The following is a 22,024-nucleotide window of genomic DNA, read 5'->3' on the forward strand; positions in this document are numbered from 1 at the left end:
CTCCCTTCGGAAGTCGCTGCTCCGAGGCAGCGCCGGAACCGAAAGCCCAGGTGCGCCCCGAGCCTGACAAACCCCGGCCTCCGGAGCCAGGGTGGCACGGAGAAGCGCTGCTTTGCTTTGAAGCACCCGTAATCCAGAGGACAGCGCGGTACGTGAGAAAACACCGTGGATTCCTGTCAGCTCCACCGTGTTCGGTGGGGCCGGGCTGTTTTGGGGCACAACCTTTCCATCCCTCTTTTTATGTAGACTTTGTGTGCCAGGGCTGGCTGCTGCTCCCGCAGCTCCTCGCACTGCGAGCAGACCATGCCTGCAGCGCATGGCGAGGTGCGGGCCGTGGCAGCCCAAGTGGCAGCGAGTGCTTACAGCTTCGTGTCCCTGTCTAACACTCTCCTTTAAACTTTTCTGGATCACAGGTACTGAAAAAAGGCCCCCTTCCCCCCGATCCCCCCCCCCCCCCCAGTTTAATTACATTTTTGTTTGGATTTCAACCCTCGTGGGACAAATCATAAGTAATGTTTTCCTGTTTTGGCAAAGCTGTTCGGAAGAACACCATCAAAGAGCTTTCTCTGTATCAAAATACAGGAGATAAAGTTATCCCTAAGTAATGAAGTGATTGTACGTGTATCAGACCTTAATTATATAAAATCCTTTCTTCCATATACAGCTTTTAAAATCTTGTTGTTCACTCATTAGATCTCAAAGGCTTTTTAGGAGCTTTCAGTGTCTTATACACAGTTGTATTTTCTGTAAATAAGCTAAGTGTTGTTGAAGCTATCTTTAAAATTACTTGGAGAAAGAAGAGTTGAATGCAAGGACTAAAAGCACTGTTCATCTGCTGTGGATCTCAAATATGCACTTTTTTTTTTTTCAGAATTGTTGCAAATCACATTTTGTATAAACTGTGTGACATTTATTTTAAAGAATGAGCAGTTTAGTTGCAGGATGCTTTGGCAGATGCTACTTTACCAAAACTCACAAAGTTTCAGACGATTCGACATTGCTCCCCACTTCGAGGGCAAGTAAAGCCGCCTCAGTCAGACGTCAGCTCCGCACTGTTCATTTGCAAGGGAGGATGCAATACTGGGGATTGCAGAGTCAGGAGAGCAGCAATACACTTCAGTCCAGGGTCTTTGTACAAATTGTTTGCTTAGGGCATTCTAGATCTTTTTGGCACTTTTCTATCTATCTGCCTGTTTAAGAGAAAAAAATGCCAGCAGGGGATGAGTTAGTCCTCCTCTCTATGGCTGCCTCTTTCTCTTTGGTGGCTGTGGAAGGAGTTTATAAAGATATGTTTTGATGCTAAACACATCAGCTATGATAGTGACCTAGTGTTGCCTGATAAGAATTGTGATTCCTGTCCTCAGTCTGTTTGTCTGCCAAGAAGAGGGAATAGGAATATATGATGAAAAATGTCGTATGAATCCAAATGTTTATTACTGCATTTGTGTCACTGACAGTCCTCTTCCACATCTGGTTTGGGAAAATTTTTCTGATTGATAGTGCTTACGGCTTAGTGTCCCTGTCTAATATTCTCCTTTTAACTTTTCTGGATCATAGGAACTGAAAGTATTTCTTTTCCCAGCCTGTGTACAAGCTTTGGCTCATTTCAGGATTTGGGTTGCAGGTGGCAGCTGTCTTAAACAAGCAAAGGGTGGCTGAGAAATGAAAATCGTATGAAGCATGATTTGGAATATGTGATGTGACAAAGACAAGGCAGATCAAATCTATGGTGAATTAATGATAGAAATTCATAGCAGGGACCTCCTTTTCTTAGACACACGTGTATTCCAGGCACTGCAGCAGTATGTGCATCGTACAGCTCCAGCTCACAGCCACTGGCTCATGAATACCATGACCCTGATCCTGAAAGAGGTTTCAGTTGAATTTCGGTGCTTTAGTGCCTTGGAAGAGAACTTTGTCAAAATGTTTATCTTAAGCATATTTATGAGATGAATAATTGGAATTTCTTTTTCCTCTTTTCCATGGAATCATAAAAGCATTGGCCAGAAGGGGACTTACAGCAATCATCTAAACAAACTTTTTTCTCTGAAGAAGAAACAATTTAATTGAAGATATTTATTTAGACTATTCACAAATTACCTGCAGGAAGAGATTTTATCTCTTCCCAAGGTAATTTGTTCCCGTGCTGTCTCCACTTCTTGAGTGATTGCTTGTAGTTGTCAGGTCTCTGAACAATTCCTGTTGCTGCGTATTATTGTTGCAGTTGCTGCCAGGTCTCCAAAGTGGTTCTGCGCTACTGATATATCTATCAGGACTGATTAATTCCAAGTTAAACTGGGCAGTCCTGAGTCCATTTATGTCTGTCTTATTACACCTCAGGTTACATGGAAAGGGAATTTTTCCCATAGAAGAATTACAAGTAGAATATGTATTCATGAGTGGAAAAACCTATCAGTGGTGCAGTCTACAGTCCAACAAGACACCTGTCTGCTTTATTTCCTGCACAGAACTTTTAGAAGGGGGAAAAGAAAGGGAGGGTAAAAACGAAAATTTTCTTGTGCAACTAACTTTTGTAGCTCTGACAGACCATTTTGTGTCCAATCATCCTCAGCCTAAGGCTTAGTATTATCACTGATTTTATAGATCATTTCACACGGTGTTCCAGTAATTTGATTTCCTCACAGAAATGAGAACTGGAGATACTGTTGTTAATGCTGGTGAAGAATTAGAGTGGGCTGGGGAAGCTGGCGGAGTACTTAGGTAAACTGTCACTGATACAATACTGCCTAAGAAAGTCAGAGGGGTGAAACAGAAAAGTTTGCTTAAAGCTTGTGTAGTTTTAAGCCAGCAGATAACACTTGAAGATGTGTACTGCAGTGTAGAGAAAGTGCATTGCAGTACAGAGAAAGTCACTGTCAACTGCTTTTGCTTTGTGTCCCTTGAAAACACCAGGCATTCTGTGGACCACTGTCTCTCCTTCCCATGTTAAAGCAAAGCCAAGAAAAAACACGAGCAGCAATATTTTGCATGGTTTGTGGGGAGTGGGCTGGATGCCATCTTGCTTTTTGGCTTGTGTCAGTAAGTTTCATTAGGTGCTGTCATGCTAAATGTCATTTGTAATTGAAATGAATCTATTTTTCTATGCTTTCTTTTGGTATCCAGACATCTGCGAGGCCTGGTGGCTCCTAGCTGAGAGCATTCACATGATTCTCTTCCCACAACCTTCACTGCATAGAGTAAAATCTCTTAGGTCACCAATAGCAGTAATTTAATCTTCTTTTCTTCCATTTGCGTATTTCCCTGAGGAAGGAGAGAGGTGGATGAGGAAAGCAGAGCATAAGCAAGGAGAGAGAGAACTGAATGGAACAGGTGAGGGGGCAGGAAATCATCAGGGCAACTGTAGAATGAAGACCAGTAGAAGAAGTTCTCATAAGAAAATTACAGTTGAAAACAGGTTAGCATTTCATGTATAAGGATGTTCCTTACACATGATCCCCATACATTTAATGCATAAGGATGTTCCTTTTCTTTTTTTTTTCTTTCTGAGAACCACTTTAGAACATTGGTTTGGATTGTAGTCAAATGTATTGTCTGAGTACAAGTATACTTTTCTGCAAGTATAGTAAGTATGTAAGTCAGTAAATAGAAAATAATTTGAAGAAAAATATTTTTTGTATGGAAAATTGAAACAAACTAATGTGGTATTATTTTTCTAAAAGAAACAATAACAGGCTTATCTTCATTTTTGTGTATATTATGTTACATTCACATTGCAGAAGTGGCTGTTAGTGTGGTTTTGTTTATACGTACTTTAAACCTTCTTTACATTGTCTGAGGCCGATGTTTCACTTCAAGTGTAAATACAAAATCTAAGGGCCTGATTGTGTCATCTTTATATTGAGTCATGCTTTAAAGTACCGTGGAACTTTTGTGAAACTGTTCAGAATTCCTCACGAGTGAGACCCAGTGTCCATCTGAAGATGCTAGTTAATTTACATAAACACAGAGTGGTAACTGTCTAGGCACTGAGTAAGACGTCAGAGAGCAGAATTGTAACAGAATCATCAAACGATTCCGTGGTTCTCCTAAGAGTCTGTTCACTGTCTTTTCTGTTAAGAGTTCTGGAGATTGGGAAAAGTCCCTGATGACTGGAAAAAGCAAATGTTACACCCATCTTCACAAAATGGCAAGAAAGCAAACCTAAGAAACTGTAGTCTGGTCAGCCTCACTTCAGTCTCTGGGACTATTGGGAAGCAAGTCTTTCTGAAAGCCGTTTCCAGGCTTGTAAGGGAAAAGACAGTGTTTGGGAACAGATGCCATGGATCTACCAAGGGGAAGTCAAATGTGAATGACACAATTTATTTCCAGTGTTGAAATGGCTGGCTCTGTGGACAAGGGCAGAACAGTGGATGTTAATGATTTTTTCACAGTATACATGTGTCCAAATTAAGGCAATAAATTAGTAGACTACTATTTGGGAGCAAAAACTGTCTGGACTGTTAGTCTTAAGGATCAGTTCTTCAAAGTTTATGTCTGGTAGACATTTGGAGTGATGCCCTATTTGAGCCAGTGCTGCTTAACATCTTTATCAACGCTCTGGACAGTGGAATGAAAAGTGTCTTTAAATAGTTGGCAGATGACACCAAATTGATATAAGTAATTGATACTCTGTCAGGCAAGGATGCAATTTATAGGGAAACAACAACCAGGATGAACAGAGCTGACAAAACTTAGGAAATTTAGCAGAGACAAATGCAAACTCCTGCTGGGTGGAGTTGCAGGGAGCAGGGCAGTCAGGGAGCTGAGAACAGTCACACAGCAAAAAAGGACCTGCTGCATATTAGTCAGCAGTGGGCTTCGTGGCAAGGGTGGCTCACCACGTACTGAGCAAGAACGTGGTCAGTCAAGTAGAGTGGTTATTTCCTTTTGTTTGGCACTTGTGATGCCACGTCTGTGTCCAGTTTGGGGCTCCTGATACGATGGCAATCGACAGACTGGACTGAGTTCAGCAGAGTGACCAGGAGGGCTTGGAGGCTGGAGCGCGCGTAGGAGGAGTAGCTGCAGGACCTGAGTTTGCTTAGGCTTGAGAAAAAAAATCTAAGGGCAGCTCTAACCACTGTCCTCACCTAACTAATGGGAAGTCATGGAGAAGACAAAACTAAGCCTTTTGCAGAAAGACAAGAGGAAACAGTGCAAATTGTAGAAAGGAAAATTCAGTTTGAATATACAGGGAAAAAATATTCACATAGATACACTGGAACAAGTTGTTTAGGGGAGCTGTGTCTTCTCCATCCTCGGAGTTCTTCAAAACTTGGGTGAATGACTCTGATTCTAGAGAAAAGCTGTTGCAAAATTATTTTGATGACAGAAGTAACTAGAAAGGAAAAAGTATTCAAACTGTCTGCTGCCCATATTCAAAATCTCTGGCATGAGAACTTCTTGTTCTTAACCTGCGGTTCATGGAAGCAAGTGTCACAGGCATTCCAGGCTGGAGTGTGGTGACAACACATGACTTCTCTTAGGCTTCAAAGAAAAAGTCAACAGTGATTCATTCCCAGATGAAGAACTGTGGCATACAAGTGTGGCGTTTCTCAAAGAACGTTGCTCTATAACTTTTCAGATTGGCAAATAGACAACCAAGCTATTTGGCAAAACGATGGTTGTGACATTGCCATTTTCTGGTGGCATTTGGTAGTAGCTCAATAGTTCTCAGAGGCAGTGCTTTGCCTGTTTCAGGGTGGTGAATTTAGATACCTGAAAACATTCCCTGACTACCTTACTCCATCTCCTTTGTTGTTCAATTGCTTTCACTTTTGGCAAAGAAGTAGTTAATCATAATATCATCATGTTATTTTTTTTTTTCATTGATTGATATTGATGATGTGTTTTCTACAAATATTTTGATTCTCTTTTAATCTTTTTAACTTAGACACATTTTAAATGGTTGCTTTATAACAGTATTTAATTATTGATATTGCAGAGTAAGCGCTTGACATTTGTTGGTAGCAATTACTGTACATGATTAATGGGCGTGAATAGAAGTTTCTGCATCAAGATGATTTAGGTCAAAATACTACTCATGTATTTCTTTTATGAGTACTGTAAAGGACTGTATTTCTTTTTTATTTTTTTAAATAATTTTTTTTTTTTTAATTTCAATATAAGTCATATTCTCTTTTGTTAGAGAATTTCAAAGCCTTTCCCATGGTAATTTGTTTGACAGCTACAATGTTGCACTTTATCAGAGTTTACTTTACAGTGTTAAATGAGACTATTAGCACACTGAATAGTGAAAAGCATTGTAAAATTCCAAATATGTTTATATTCCAATGGTCATTTATTATAATACACTTTCCTTTAGTAGAGTACCGTATTTGTAGTGTGCAGCAATAGAAATGAGATAGGATGTGTCATCAGTGAACTGGTAGCGTAAATGACCAGACAGAGGTAGTTAAATTAGACGGGTATTTCAGTACAGTAGCTGACAATGCCTCTGTACAGCAGGAAAGGATTTTTTTTTTTTTCCAAATAGGAAGTAGTTTAACAAGTACTCTACTATGTTTTGACTTCCACAATACTTTCCCATTGGATGTAGTTTTTAGGTGATACATGACAAATAGGTCAACCAGATTTGTGTCCAAACCCAAAAATGTTTACAAAATCAAAATGTCCTGTGGGACCACGTTTTCTTCACACTAATATAATTAGGTGAGGAGTTATGCCCCTGAACCTAACTGACTACACTTGCATGAAATTGGTCTTAGGGTACAGTCAACTCAATTGCCTTTAAAGGCAATTTGTTTATTTATTATTATTATTATTGTTGTTGTTGTCCTGAGAAAGGGTGTGCAAGATTTGGCTTTGTATTCATTTCCTATAATTCAAAATAAAACCAATGTACTGAAGAGTTTTCAGAATTTTTAGCACAATCTACTTCAGGAAAACTTTCTGTGCTACTTACTTGCCATTCTGCTGCATAGCAAAGAACCATTCTGCAGTGGTTATTTCAACAAGATGTATCAAATGGTTTTTCCTTTTAGATATCGAATTTAATCAGTTGATCAAAAATAAAATAAAATAGAAGAGTCTAAACTTTGAGAATTCGTGAAGAAGCTGATTGCCCATAGCTCTTGGAACACTCTTAGCTGCAATGTGAATTAAGTGTAAGTACTCAAAACTACGTAGATTCTTTATTCATGTTGATTTTAGTGTTGTCCAAATACTCTTGAGGATATGAGCAAGAAAGGCTGCATAAGCGCATACGTTAAGGAAGGCAACTCTCACTATTTATGTTTGGGGGCCTACATGTGAAGCATCTGTACTTATGAGGAGAAGGTTGGGGCACACTCTAGCAAGGATACTTGAGGCTGCTGCATGGCACTCAACTCATCCCCGTTTTCCCTTTGACCTTCAGAAACTGGCAGAAAAAGGTTGGAATCTTTTACCTCTAGCCATTGGAGAAATTCAGGGTTTTCCAAAACCACAGTGAATCTAAGGCAGGGTCATTTTCTGCAGCTCTGAGGTAATAAATTGGAGGTTTTCTTCCAGGAAGATATTCTGGAGTAAATTCCTGGCACCTCTGAAATTAGTAAATATTCTGTCCTTGGCTTTTGTGGGGACAGAAGGTCATTCTGGTTATCTTTCCTGCTAAGCAGTTTCTACTTCTGTTACGAAAGTTAACTCTCTTTATCAATATTCTACACAGCTCCAGAAATGTAGTATGGAAGCCATAAGTTAAAGATAACTGTATCCAATAGTCCTGTTCCTGTTGTTTGTACTTCTGTACCCTCTGAGTGCTTTTAACCATACTGCTGCTGAATGTTTGCCTCTCCCTTCCACATGGGGGAATGTGCAGGCAGTACTCATGTTTTATGAGGTCTGACATGGCCAGTCCCTCAGGACAACACTGAACTGTGCAAGTCAGAGTTTCATCCTGTCACAGTGTGAAAGCTGGAGACAGACTGCTAGGTAGAGCCCTATGGAGCTGGAGATGACAGTACTTTTAGGAATGGAAGGTGCTAAGACTTCAACGCAGGTATTTCAACTCCAGCCTAAATATAGCCCTCCATATAGTGTCCTGGGTACTGGCAAAGGCTGAGAGGGACCATGCTTGCCAAAGTTTGCAGGATTCATCGTCATCCAAGCTTCTTGGTACAGCAGAAACTGGAAGACCTTTTGCACCTCTGATACTTCTTTTTTCCTTTTTAGAGTGGATCTCTCATTACTTACGCAAGAGGAAAGCCAAAAATACATCAGGACAAACTTTAGTTTTAACATTCTTTGGGAACACATGGAGGAAAACCACATTTGTGTGTGGTTGTGTTTTATTTCTTTAGATTGAATTGAACTTTTTAAGCGTGATGTATTTTTCACTACACTGTAACCAGGTCCTAAAAATAAGTCTTTTTTTTTTTTTTTTCATTCCTTATCTTTCTTTGTTCATTCTTCCTGTATGTCTCATAAACTGCCTGGAGTGTTGTGTGGTTGGGTTTTTATTTATTTATTTACTTATTCTTACATGCAGTAATAGTATCTGGGCAATTGTCTAGCATACATTTTTCCTAAAAGAAACACATAAATAGAAATATCTTCTTTTTTGTTAGGTCGTGTGCAGGAAAAGGCAGATGAATGATGAATCACTTCATGATTCTGGCAGTATTGCTCCCCCTAAGGACTTGCCACACTGCATACTCACAGCAAGGTAAATGCCTTTTTCATTGGGAAGCTATCTATGAACTTTTAAGGACAACTGAAGCTTTGGACTTGCTCATTTGTAACTCTCCTTTGATTAAGCAACATGTTACATGACTAATCAAGTTATTCATTTTGTTACAGAGATGAAGCAACTTTAAAAACTACCTGTTGTAACTCCATGCAAAATTTCCCATTGAATCAATTAATTGCAATGCCACAAAGCCTGATTATATTTGTATACCTCTTCCCACTCTCTCATATGTTTTTGATCTGTGCTTAGTCATCTTTAAATAATTCTTCTCTGACAACTTATATGCTTTCTACACCTTCCCTTCACTTTCGCTTTCCTGTCTTTCTCATCTGTGAAAACATTAGGACTTACATAGGCTCTTTCCTAGTCGTGCCTTCAAATCTCAGGACCACATTTTTATTTCATACACTTCACATCTGCATGTAATATGGAGAAAAAAAATACTCATTTATTCCTATTCTGAAGGAACAAAGATAAATGTAAGGAATTTTCCAGAAGGTTGTGTATTTTAAGGTAAAACTCTTGCTTGCATGCTTGCTACTGGCAGTAGTATTGGTCATTTTCCATTTAAAGGAAAAAAATAATGAATATTTTTATTGGATTTCTATGACCACAATTAAGAGGCAGAACTTAACAAACCAGTCCTCACAATAGAAATCATATTGTCTTAACTGAGTTGTTTAAGGATGGAGAGAGTTTTTTGATATATATATACAATTATTTTTTTTGTATGAATGTACTCGGTATCATACCAAAGAGGTGACATATGTATTTCAGATTTTTTCCTCTCTCCATTGTTGAAATTCACATGTTCACACTGCATTCCAACAAGGTGCCAGTTACTTAGTTACCAATATCCCTAGGGTGGCAAACCATTGCAATGCAGGCAAGTCCAAACAGTTACTGTGTTACAATAGCTAAGTCACTTGTTTTCACATGCTGTTTTTCAGGAGTAGAATTAGTCTCTGCTGTTAATCATAAAGCTATTCATGTAGTCTGAGTTAGCTTTCAGTTAGAACAAGTCATAAGATGCCTTGATTATTTAAATTTCCTAGGAGGAGAAGGTTGCAACTGTGAATGCTACGAACATTTCTATATGCACAAATATATATTATACTGCAGGAGTTTTTATTTCCCAAATTGCAATTCAGTGGTGTTCAAAATCTTGGGCTCTAGAAGAATCCATAGCTGTATTGTTTGTGTTTTTTATTGGTACTGTGTGTGAGCCCTGGCTGGTGATGTAGACCATCTTAAGTTCTGTGAGGTTATCCAAATAAAAGGAGATAGTGGAGGGACACTTGTACAGATGGAGAAAAAAAATAAATAAATAAAAATGAGAGCTTTGTTTTGGGCAGAGTAATTAAACGTGGCAGGTAGGTCTCCATGGTGAGAAACAGGATGAGATTTTTAGCTAGAACAGAAAGATGCAGATGGAGAGAAAGAGGCAAGCACATCATCTGTGTAATAAGCACATTAGTGACACTTACAGCTAGAGTTGCCCAGAGGAGAAGAAACTCAGTAGATAAGCAAGTCTTTCTTTTAATAGTGCACCCTGAAGGGGCAAATAAAGGTGTGAGGAAACTGCATCATATTTAGTACTTGTGGAGTCTTTTACAAGCAACCAGTAGTTGCAATAGCTAATTTTTGATCTGGTATACAGTAACTTTCTTCTGCCTGACTTCAAGGCATCTTACATTCGTTAACAGATGAACTCTGGTATCTTAAGTCATTATGTTCTTTAATATGACCTCTGGAGGTCATGCTGTCCAACCTCCTGCTCAGTCTGGTTACCTAAAGCACACTGCCCAGGACCACATCCTTGTAGCTTTTGAATGTCTCCAAGGACTTTCAATTTCTCTGGGCTTCCTGTTCCCATGCTCTGTCTCCCTCATAGTAAGGAATTGTTTCTTTATGTTGAGGAGGAGCCTCCTGTGTTCCAGTTTGTGCCCACTGCCTCTTGTCATGTCACTGGGCACTGCTGAAAAGAGCCTGGCTCCATCTTCTCTGCACTCTCCCTTCAGTTACTTGCATACACTGATAAGACTCTCGCTGAGCCTCCTCTTCTCCAGGGGTCCAAGCTCTCTCAGCCTTTCCTCGTATGACAGATGTTCCAGTCCCATAATCATTTTAGGGGCCATTGGCTGGACTCTCTCCTGTACCTCCACTAAGTGTACATCTGCTAAAGGAGGAGTGCTCAGCTATTTTACTAGGACAAGACAGAGGCTTGGTTTCTTCCCTAGGGTAAGGAAAGGCAGTCTTGTTCTGGATCAGGTGAACTGTCATGAAAGAGCTGTTGTGGAGACATGGGCAGATTATAGAAACCTGTTAGGTTTCAATTGCACGGCAATTGCACTCATCACAGCATCATGCCAATTTGAGTTCTGTGGTAGGAAGAGTTTTAAAACTGTCATAGAAAAACCACGATTTACTTTTGTTTGAGGCAACCATAACAACTTTGTCAAACTTTGGATTGTATGGATGAGTACTTTCTTGAAAACTTTTTAGGACAACAACAGTCCTGTTTCTGAGACTTAGTGGTTGAAAAATGAAACCTTGAATTCTCACTCATATTTCATCTCTTCCAAGAATTGTTTATGGTTTTGTTTTTGCATTTGCTTTCATTTTTCTAATTTTTGTGTAGTGGTGACAGAACAGATACCTAAAAAGAACAACCATGCATAAGCTCGAGGAGCCTTTCCTTTTCTGACAAGTAAAAGGACTTTAGTCTGACTTCTAATCTGTAGTTTATCTTGGGAATTAAACCCAGGCCCCCAAAGTCCATTTGCATTAACTAGTTCAATCTTCATTACATCACAGAGTGAAAATGAGTCTGGATTTTCTGCCCTAACATTTAGAGGTTTGCTGTGTGTTGGAATTTCACGAGATTTAGTCCCTGTTAGTGTACCGTGTTGTTGCTCTTCATTGGACTATAAAGAGAAGGATCGATATTCTGATAAAGTAGCTAGTAAACTGAGGGCATAATGAAACTAAATAGCACACCCAAAATAATGGTGGGGGGCTATTGAGTAGATTCAGGAACCTTGTTTCAGCCTTCTGATGCCTTAAGATGAAAGATTATAACTGGTTTTGATATTAAGAGCATTGGCCTTGATCCTCCTGTGTTCCAGTTTGTGCCCATTGCTCTCCATTGTATTCCTTTGCCTTTACTAATGACTCCCAAAAAAGGGTAGTGTGGAAATTTTTAGTCTCTTGTAGCTTACCAACATCTGAAGGACTAAAGCATACATAAACATTAATATTTTTGTGTCCTTTTTGTGCTCCTAGGATCCCTTATATTTCCTGTAACATACTTTAATATTTCCAAGGATTTGGCTCTTCAGCGTCTGCTTGTGGAATGGGATGTTGACAAGTCAGCACATGATGCTGAACTAGCAATGTCTTTTGAAATACAAGTCCATCGAGCAGATGAAGCTACAGTGTGGACAGTAAGTGTTTTTTGTGTTTTTTTTTTTTTGTTGTTTTTGTTTTAAAGATATATTATATATTTACATTATAAAAGAATCTAAAGGAAAAGCATATGCTCAGGTGCATATACAGATCTCTCTGCCTCATAGGTTTGTGACTTACAACGTAGTATCTCCAAAACTGTACTAGAAGTACCTCCATATTTCACTAGGTGACAGACTTGGTTTAATGTTATGTCCAGTTTTTGTGAAAACAAAATATTGTCTCAATAGAAGAGGTAAAGAATGTAGATATGCCTAGTATATCTTTATTTAGAGGCTGTGGTGGGCAGACTTAGGAGATCTAGTTCCCTTCTGAGGTGCAGGTCCCCTAAGCAGTCTCCCAGAAAAAAATCTTTCTTTGCTCCTGAAGGCAGGCTTTTTTGTAGCATGATTACTAAGTGTCACTGGGGACAAATTCAGAATGAGTCATGTGTTGCTGCAACTCCTCTCACCTTACAAACCAAACAGCATAGTCTCAATGTGTCTGAGGCCTTTTAAGAACTTGGCCCAGTACTTGGCCCTGTCAGCAATTACCTTATATTGAACCCTTCTGTTTAGGGAAGAAGGTAGTTATGTCTCCTTTGTGAAATCCCTGTCCTGGTAACTTTCTTTAACACCCGAAACACCCGACTTTTCTGAAGAGATGGAGATACCATCACCCAAATCGTTATGGCTTAGGCCTGCTCTGGATTTTTTTCCGAAATCTGTCACTTCAGTGTGAGAATTTTTGTCTCCCAAGAGAATTTCCTCTCCTTGGATCTGGCAGAATCTTTTGGGAACTAAGTGCATGTCTTAGGGATGTTACAGCTAAATGTTACTCCTAAAAAGGAGTCATCTGCTGATTGAACTATGGAATGAAATTAAATTTGTTAAAACTTAGTAAAAACAGAAAACTGCTTCAACTCTTTCCAAACTGTTATTTTCGAGAAATTATATAGACTTGAGAAGGGCTTTTTATGCTGTCCATATTTTATTTTATATTTTATTTTATATTTTATTTTATCTTATCTTATCTTATAGTATCCTTCCAGCAAACTCTTGTTAACTTGTTAGAGGAAAGTTTTTTGAATCCAAGGACAGAGTTTGTAATGTTACTCATAATAAAGATGACAAGGAAAATAAACAGAATATTTTGAATGTCATTGCAACACAGGAATGTATTTGTTTCCGTGTTTTTCTGAAGACAGTGTGCCAATAAAGAAATCCTGAGAGTCTGCTCATACCAAAGTGCATACAGTCTGTCTAACTTTCAAAGTTAGACTGTACAACTGTCAACACTCTTCAAATGAAAAATTAAATTGTGTAGTGATTGCAGAGTTCTTCTCAAAGTGGCGCTATTATGAAAGTGCAGGTGTTGCTGATGGAAAGCAGTGATGGGGAGCAGTTGTCTAGCTGTCAGGGTGAGTCAGGGCTCTGGTACAGTTCACTGGAGCAGCACAGATCTGTATGCTCAGAATCTGGTGTAGTTGCTCTAAGAAGTACTGAAATGTATGTTCTGTTCTGAAATGCATTTATAATTACAGGTGACTAATGCGATTTTTGAGACATTTTTTTCCTGCCTCTTATGGGCTGTTATGCCAGCAAAGATTCATACTCAGGTTATCTTTTAATCTGTCTGTGTTACTACCTTGTGCCCTGGTTAGTTTGAATTGCGGTGCTCTGTGTTAGTGCAGCCCACTAATACACAGGTAGGACTTAGTAGGTATGTGCTGAGAGAAGTTTGTAGGATATTTTCACTTAGAGCACAGCAGAACTTTTTTTTTCCTCTTTGCCTGCATTTATATAATTTAATATAAAAATGTTTGACAAGTTACAGCGTGTTTTGCTCTGATGATTTTTGAACTCTGTTTTGCATATTAGGCCATCCTACTTCTATTACCTTTGTGGAGCTCTTAACACTTTTGGATGTGTTCTTTCATGTTTCTTGCATATGTTTATTACAGCAAACACTGGGGGGGAATCAGCAGGTATTTTCCTACTCTGCCTACTGATGGTCCTCAGACACTGTGCCTCAGAACTACAGTTAAATAATATCTGCATAATTCCTTACTGACCAGTGCAGATGCTTGCTGTAATTCAGAACCAGAGACAGGTAATCCAGAGCATTGGACAAAGTGCACCTGCAGGCAGCAGCATGTGTGCAGAGTGATGTAACAGCGGGCACATATAGCCCACTGAAAGTCCCTGAGAGTGAATCTGTTCCTTGAGAAATGGGGCCTGACACACCACACGATTACATTGTTAGAACCAAGTAGTCTTGCCAATGTCTCCATCACTCCACCACTGCTAGTGCAGATTTGTAATCTATCATTTAGAGTGAGATCACAAGTATCAGGTGGGATTTCAGAGACTTATTTATCAAAACCATTTTCTTCATTTAAACCTTTTCTCTCTCTCTCACTCTTGAACATACTTCCAGAGTATCTACATACTGCTGTGTTTTCAATAATTTGCCTTACTGGCCTCTCTTTATAGGATTTTCATAATGTGACACTTGATAAATCTGGAAAGCCTCTTCATTGGATATGGGATTCAGACTTACCTTTGGAGTGTATGTCACACTCAGTGAGAATCAGGAGTAAAGCAGAGGCGTCAAAAATCTGGAGTCGGTGGAGTCCGTGGGAGACTGTTCTGGGTGAGCAGAACAAGACCTTGCAACATTGGCTTTATTTTTTCCAGTACAAAGCTAGATTTTAATGTGTGGATGACTTTAATAATCATGTCCAACTCAGGAGAGACAACATCGAAGCAAGAATGCATTTGAACTTTTTTATATCTAAGCACTAACCAACTCTATTTAGCTGGAAATAATATTAGTGTTTCAGCCCTTGTTCTAATTTGCAGACTACCTTCCTAAGCTAGTAGATCAAAAGTTTTAGGGCTTCTCTTGCTCGCACATTACAACAGTACAGTACATTGAGCGGTATGGGAACTTGGATTTAAGAAGAATCTGTCCTGCTTTCTTGATGCAAGCTCTTGCGTAAGTCAGGGGCCTTGGCTCTAGCGTAGCCTTTCACCAGGTCAGACACAACCCTGGTGGAGAGGAGAGGAGAAAGTGCATATCTGTGACTACTTCATCAGATTCATCAGCCTTTCCTTTGTCTTGGAATCATACCTTTGATTAGTATTAAGGATGTAGAGAGAGGAGCAAGTCAGCTCCTTATGTCACTTGGAATGAGTTGTGAATTATACGAGAGTAAACAGGAAGTGCACCAATAATATAATCAAATGATGCTGAAAAAACAAAACAAAACAAAACACTTTTCAGATTATAACCTGTTTTATTAAAGCAGTTTGCTATGCAGAGAATTTGGGTTAAACATAATTTGTAACTGTTTTAGAAAAAAAGATAAGTGATTTTGTAAAGAAACACTCTTCTTGTTTGTATTAGCAAGGGTTTTTATTTATGGGAGAAGTTACTGTTAGTAGAAGCAACACAGGTCTGTATGCTTGGATTGTGGCCAACTAATTGCCCATCTCCTTCACATTTAATGGGAGATAAGACGCATTCTTTCTTACTAATCACAGTCTTGGAGACTTAATTTTTTTAATTGAATTTGGATAGGAATCAAAAAGACTATTTCCTTGTCAGAAGCAGATCCTGCATTAGAGACATGTTTAGAGGTTTCTGAAAGGTGATTCTAAATTTCTTCAGATTTTAGATCAGATCCTTGAGAGCAGATTTAACTGCAACCTATTCAACAGTGTGTGAGTCACTTAAATATTACTAAATTTTGCACCCAGCAGGGAGTCCAACATTGAAAGCCATAGAAATCTCATTCTAATCTGAGTATCCCCTTATCAGTTTGATTTGTTCCATGTTGGTTTAGCTTAGCTGAGTTCTGTGTGAGGTTCAGAACATGTTTGCTTTTTTGTTTTGTTTTGTTTTGTTTTGTTTTTCTAGTCCTCTGCTCAAAATCTGTGAAAGCAGGCATTTTGGCTGTAAGCATCATCCTGTTCATAGGTGTAGGAGCAGTATTCATCTGTAAAGACAGTTCTTGAATAAATAATTTGTTTTCCCCATGTGAAAGGCTGTGAGACGGATTTAGGCCTCCCTTAGGTTGTTTGTTGTACTACATTATATGTGGATGGGTGTTAACAGAAATCTACATGTCTAATTGATCTCTGTATAGGAAAGAACATGAAATAAAAGAACATGAATGGTAATACAACAGCAGATTCTCATGTAAATGGTCAGTTATGTGTTCTGGTTGAAGGCTGCTCCTGTAAGCAAATTTTGAAATGGTTTATTATGTGTTAATTTACAGGCCTGGATGCTTCAGATAGTTATGGACCAAAAATCTTTCCAGAAGAAAAAGTTATAGAGGAAGGCTTTGGCATCACTCTTTGTTGCATTGGAAGGAAAGGCCAAATCATAAAGGAATTCTTTCTGGATTCAGATGTTCATTATTTCAATAAAACAAACAGACAAGTTGGACTTCTCACTGTGAAAAATGTGACAGTTCGAGGAGCGTCTCGACATGTCAGTGTCTACTGTAAAGAGCCTTGCAGTGAAGAACCTTGCTATGCTCATGCACTTTTCTTTGTGGGTAGTAAGTGAATGCTGTATTACAATTCTGTTTTCCTATTGCTATTAAGTCAAAAACGGCTGTAAGGGTTATGAGGAGAGAAATAAAAATAGCTAGCTGTAATTTGGCATTGTCCTGTTAGGGCTAGCTGAACTGTGTTTAATCTCTGACTTAAGGTATGCACACTTGCATGTAGAAGGCATTACAGAACAGAAGCCTTTGTTTTAAACATTTTTAGATTCATCACGTCAATCAATCCCAGTACAGGTCAAAAATTTTTGAATATACTTACCCATTTTGAATTCAGCTTCATTGTCCGGGTGCATGTGGTAAAATTTCAGCACAGTCCCCCTTTCCAAGACTGGTAGTAAGCTTTACAGATAAAAAACAATACAGATTCAATTAATTAAAGTATTAGTATAACAAAAAATAAAAATATAGAGAAGTGTTTTGGTTGCATTTAATTTATGGTGTAGTCCTGATTTTTGCTGCAGAGTTGTCATTGAATAAGTATAACTGAAATATAATTACAACATCTGTAGTAAACTAGGCTTTGTACACATCCATTATTTCTAGTTTGTTAATGTATAAAGAACATTGAAGGTTTTTGTCTTGACTGCCATGCTGTTGGCTTTTTATCGTTATTCCCTCTGACTAGGACCACCTGATACACCTAGTAATTTTTCCTGCCAAACTCGAAACATGACAACAGTGACATGTACTTGGAGCCAAGGAAGAGACACCTACCTTTATGGACGTCATTCATCAAAACACACCTTGTTTGAAGAGTAAGTCTCCTCACTGTTATATTAACTCTAGCCTGTGTTGTACAAAACGGTCAGGTTCTTTCTGCCCTTTAAGATTCGTGGGAATATTTTTATCCATGTTGCAATTAGCTGCTTGCCTCTTTCCAACTCACTTATCAGCTTATTTAACAAAGCTTGAGTAGTGCAGAATTAGACTACCTATAACAAAGTTGTTGCTCTGTTAGACCAGCTCCTGCTTGATAAAGCCTGCTGTAACAGCTCTTTTGGGTTAACTTGTTCAGATAGCTTTAAGCTATATGAAGATACCCTGCAAGCTGTATATGCCCAACTTAAGTATAGTGTAATTTATGGGGTGACACAGAATAAATAGCTAACAGATAAAGAGCTGGTAGGCTGAGTATTAGTGTGTTCACAATCTGCTGACATTAACGCTTACTGAAATTGATGGTACCCTGCTAGCCCCCAGTTAGCCTGATTAGCCTCGCTAGTTCTTTCTTTATGATTTTATAACTTCCTATGCTGGTGTTTCCCTTCTTGAATTCCTGAGCTGTCTCAACAATCCTACTTCTGTCTATAATTTTAGCTTCTTTCTTCTTTTTAACTTTTTTTTTTTTAAATCTCTCTGTAACTTTCTCACAGCTCTTTCTTAACAGTCTGGGTCGAAGTCAGTGGCATATCAGACCTATGCATTGTCTCCTTGCCACAGAGGCATCTAAACCCATAGGAGAGGAGGCAAGGCAAAGCTTTACAGAAGGGGCTGCAGAGAAAAAAGATTAAAGGGAACTCATAAAACAGTACAGAAGGCTCATATCATCACCACAAGCTTTCAACAAAAGATCTCAGAAGAAGGCAGATTATCATTGCATAGTACCTTCATGGTCTCTGGATCATTCACTTCTCTGAGGATACAATGATGATTTAAAAATGGAAGGTTAGAAGATGCACTGAAATTACTATTTAATTTAAAAGCATGACTGTGGACATGTGAAGGCTTTAATTCTCAGTAAACCAAGTCCTTAATTTAGAAAGCTGCAACCCCGTGATGAAATACCTAAAAGCAATTTACCTGTAACTTAAAAAGATAAACTTATTTAAAGAACGCTTTCGTCTAATTGTAACGATACCTATATTCATCTTAGTGAGGGCTAGGGGAAGGAACTGGGTAGCTTCCCATACTAACATTTAGCCTTGTTTTCTGAGATGCTATATTTTAGTTGGGCATCAATGATTTTGACATCTATCTTGATTCTACATTATGGAAAAATGCCTCTCTCTCTCTCCCCCTCCCCCTCCCCCTTTTCCTCCCTCCCTTCTTTGATAGGTTTTCCCAAAACTTGGTTCCATGCACAGTAACTTGTTCTGAGCAGTCCTCGCAGTGCTCATGTTCTTGGGATATAGGCCAACAGAGGATTTATAATATCACACTGACTGTTGTAAACGCACTGGGAATGAAAACTGCCACGGAAGCTTTTGATGTAACTCACAGAAGTAAGGCCATTTCTATTTCTTTGTTGAAGGTCTTTGTTGAAGGCCTTGTCCTCCTTCTGATCTTAGAATCTGGATGCCAGTTTGAAGTAGAAGTCTTTTTGTTTTCTCAGGTTTTATTAGTTCTCTCTGTGCTGTAGTTTTCTGCTGTCTCTTCAGTTGCAGGTTATTCTCTGAGTAGTAACTACGGCTGTGGTTCCTTGTCGTGTACAGCAGTGTGCCCCAGGTCCCTTAAGTTCTTGTCTATTCCTACCTAAAAACACCTGGGTATTTCCTGCATCTCCAGTAGTCTTTCCCGTTCTCTTCAGTCCTCTTTGTGTCCTTTGGCCCCACCACATCCAACCCAGTGCTGCCATGGTCCTTCAGCCTCCTTGCCTGTGTGAAGAAGCAGGAGGCAATGTGCTCTGCCAGGTTCGGAAGCAAAGAGCCGCATGGGCCAGGAGGCTGCTGGTGTAACTGATGCGTTCTAGCAGTGCTTCCTTCCTCAGAGACACTGATTTCAGTTTTGCAAGACACATTTTTTCTCATGACTTCTACGAAACTATGTTAAATGTCCCCATCTGTTAAGTGTCTCTCAGACACGCAAGTTGATTATTTGATTATTTGAGGAGGAAATGGAGCAGGAAGAAAGTGGAAGAGTATCCAGGCCCTGGATTATAGAATTTGACTGCATTTGCAATAAAAGTCTCTGACTGTTTCTTTTGTTCATGATGTTCTAAAATATCTCCAAGTCGGCACAAGGTATTGTTGTTGTTGTTGTTGTTATTATTATTATTATCATTATTTATTTATTATTATTATTATTTTTTTTTTTTTTAACTGGTATAACTTGTATAACATTTACAGAGTCACAGAACATTTTAGATTGGAAGGGACCCCTGGAGGTCATCTCGTCCAACCCTCATGTTCAAGCAGGGCCACCTATAGAACAGGCTGCCCAGGACCTTAGGAATTACATTTTAATTCTGAAATTAATTTTTACTAATTTATATCTGCTTTTTCTAGACTGGCAGAGAAATTTTAGACTGTATTTCATATTTGCTTTTATTGCTCAGCTGAAATACCTTAAAATACATTTGTGTATATTGTGATTTACAAGAGCTAACACAGACTTTCTTTTGGCAGTTTATCCCCTACCACCTTTCCAGCTGTGGGAAGAATGCACGGATACAGAAATCAAGTTACATTGGAACCATCAGAATAAAGGAATTGAACTCTTTTGTCAGACTGAAGTGCTCCAATCCAATGGGAAAGCAGAACTGGTATGAAAACTGCATTTCATACACAAAAACATAGCAAGAATCTTTTTGACTTGAAATACAAAAATAATTCCTCAGCAATATGAGTACACTGTAAATCTTGTGAGCATGCTAATGTGTCTGTTTTTTGTTTGCTTCGAAGCTTGATGCGCATTGTGTGGCCCACATGGCCAGCTGTTGCTGGCACTAGTTCGTACTTCCAACACTGCCTAAGCTGCTGCCTGAAGTGTGTGGTGTGGCTGGTCTGCATACATGGCTCTGTCCTCTGCCGAATGTCCTCTAACTCCAAGATCTGCTGGAGTAGATGAAAACAATTATAGGCTGTATAATTGCTGTCGTTATGACTACTGCAGATCTTTTTTTTTTTTTTTCTGTGTTTTTATAACTGATGTCGTCTTACACACACAAATGGTAGAGAGGTTTCTTCAGGGACCACACTTGTTTGATATTAGTCCAGGAGCTTTCTCTGTACTATTGGCTGCACTTAATGGTAGCGTGTATGATTTCTAGTGAGGAAACCCCAGAACAGTTTTTCTTTACATTCTCTTCAACCTCCTTGAAGATTGTTTCAGTAGGCTCCTCATCTTGTTCCACCTCTTTTACAAACAATGAAGTTGACTGACTTTTTGCATGTGTACTGTGGTTTCTTTGTAGCCTTTTTCTTATGAGAGTAGCTTGCCTTTAGTGTGTTAAAGGGCATTATGAAGATCAGGAACAACCTGTGCTCTGTCTTAAGTATTGCCTAAGAGCTGTTAGATCAAATCATTGCTGCAGATGGCCATTGCAGGAGACAGTATAGATGAGAGGCTTAAAAGCATACTCACTTCTTGACTCTTACTGGAACTCACCCTGTTTCTTAGGAGAGAGCAAGCAAAAGGCTGGGAGAAATGGAAAGACAGGCAGCTGTGCATATGTCGAGAGCAGCATCCTACTTAAATAAGCTGAGTAAGAGACCCAGATAAGATGAGAACAAAGTCCCAGTAAATTCCCTCAGCTTTAAAGTAAACAGTATTAATTTGACTGGTGGTGAGTGCCTCATACTCAGATGATTACATACAGCCAGCTTGCAGAACTCTTTTTGGATCTTCCAGTCTTTGGATCTCGTGTATATTTTTTCTTTCTCTTTCTCTTTTCTCTCTTTTTTTTTTTTTTTTTTAAACTGTTGTTCCTCTGTTATCTTCTCCAAGTCTAGATTTACTGGCTATTGTAGTATCTAGAAGTAGAACTAGTTTTTCAAACAAAAGCCTGTTGCTTATGAAGCCAAAATGAGCTGTTCTGTTTTGCAGTACAATGGTACTGCGCAGCTACATCATACCAGCATCACCTTGGATGGACTGCAGCCATACACTAAATACACCGCTAGAGTACGTTGTGGGGCAGCAAAGAACTTCTGGAGATGGAGTGAATGGAGCAAAACCCAAACCATCAGAACAAAGGAAGCAGGTATGTCTGTTGTATTGAGAAGGGAAGCTTGAAAGATGTTCTTCATTTGGGACTTGTTTGTTATTTTCTACTATTCTGCTGTGTTGCTAAAGCAGAGGCCACTGCATACATGAGAGCAGAAGCACACTAAGCAAACTTTAAAAAGGTGGCTTTGTAAACAACTCTCATTGTATGCACTGGTCTTTGCCATTTCATCCACTGTAGACAGGGGGAAATCCAGATGACTGGGAGGATGGATGGACTGAGTAACATTGTTCTGTGAGGGCTAGAGGAATGGTGCAGTGATGGGAACAAATATCTGGGAACTGAAAGCAAAGAAAGTTTTTTTTTAGGGAGACGAACCACACATGCATTCAGGAAAAAAAAAAGATTTGAAGACAACAAGAAG

General features: G+C 39.1%; 1 protein-coding gene across 3 annotated transcripts in view; it reads left to right on the forward strand.

The window, feature by feature from the left end:
* LOC106036327 (oncostatin-M-specific receptor subunit beta) overlaps positions 1 to 22,024 on the forward strand; it is a 31,494-nt gene that overhangs the window by 391 nt on the left and 9,079 nt on the right. For 2 of the 3 annotated variants that reach the window (XM_013181633.3, XM_013181634.3), the window contains exons 2-9: positions 8,565 to 8,662; positions 11,972 to 12,132; positions 14,629 to 14,788; positions 16,422 to 16,706; positions 17,341 to 17,470; positions 18,771 to 18,937; positions 20,060 to 20,196; positions 21,480 to 21,636. In XM_013181633.3, the coding sequence (XP_013037087.2) occupies positions 8,590 to 8,662; positions 11,972 to 12,132; positions 14,629 to 14,788; positions 16,422 to 16,706; positions 17,341 to 17,470; positions 18,771 to 18,937; positions 20,060 to 20,196; positions 21,480 to 21,636 (1,270 nt within the window). In that variant the 5' untranslated portion in view covers positions 8,565 to 8,589. Of the gene's footprint in view, positions 1 to 7,001; positions 7,125 to 8,564; positions 8,663 to 11,971; positions 12,133 to 14,628; positions 14,789 to 16,421; positions 16,707 to 17,340; positions 17,471 to 18,770; positions 18,938 to 20,059; positions 20,197 to 21,479; positions 21,637 to 22,024 lie in introns of all 3 variants that reach the window. The other variant, XM_048057491.2, reaches the window with a different exon arrangement.

The sequence above is a fragment of the Anser cygnoides genome, chromosome Z, assembly GCF_040182565.1.
Source record: "Anser cygnoides isolate HZ-2024a breed goose chromosome Z, Taihu_goose_T2T_genome, whole genome shotgun sequence".
NCBI lineage: Eukaryota > Metazoa > Chordata > Aves > Anseriformes > Anatidae > Anser > Anser cygnoides.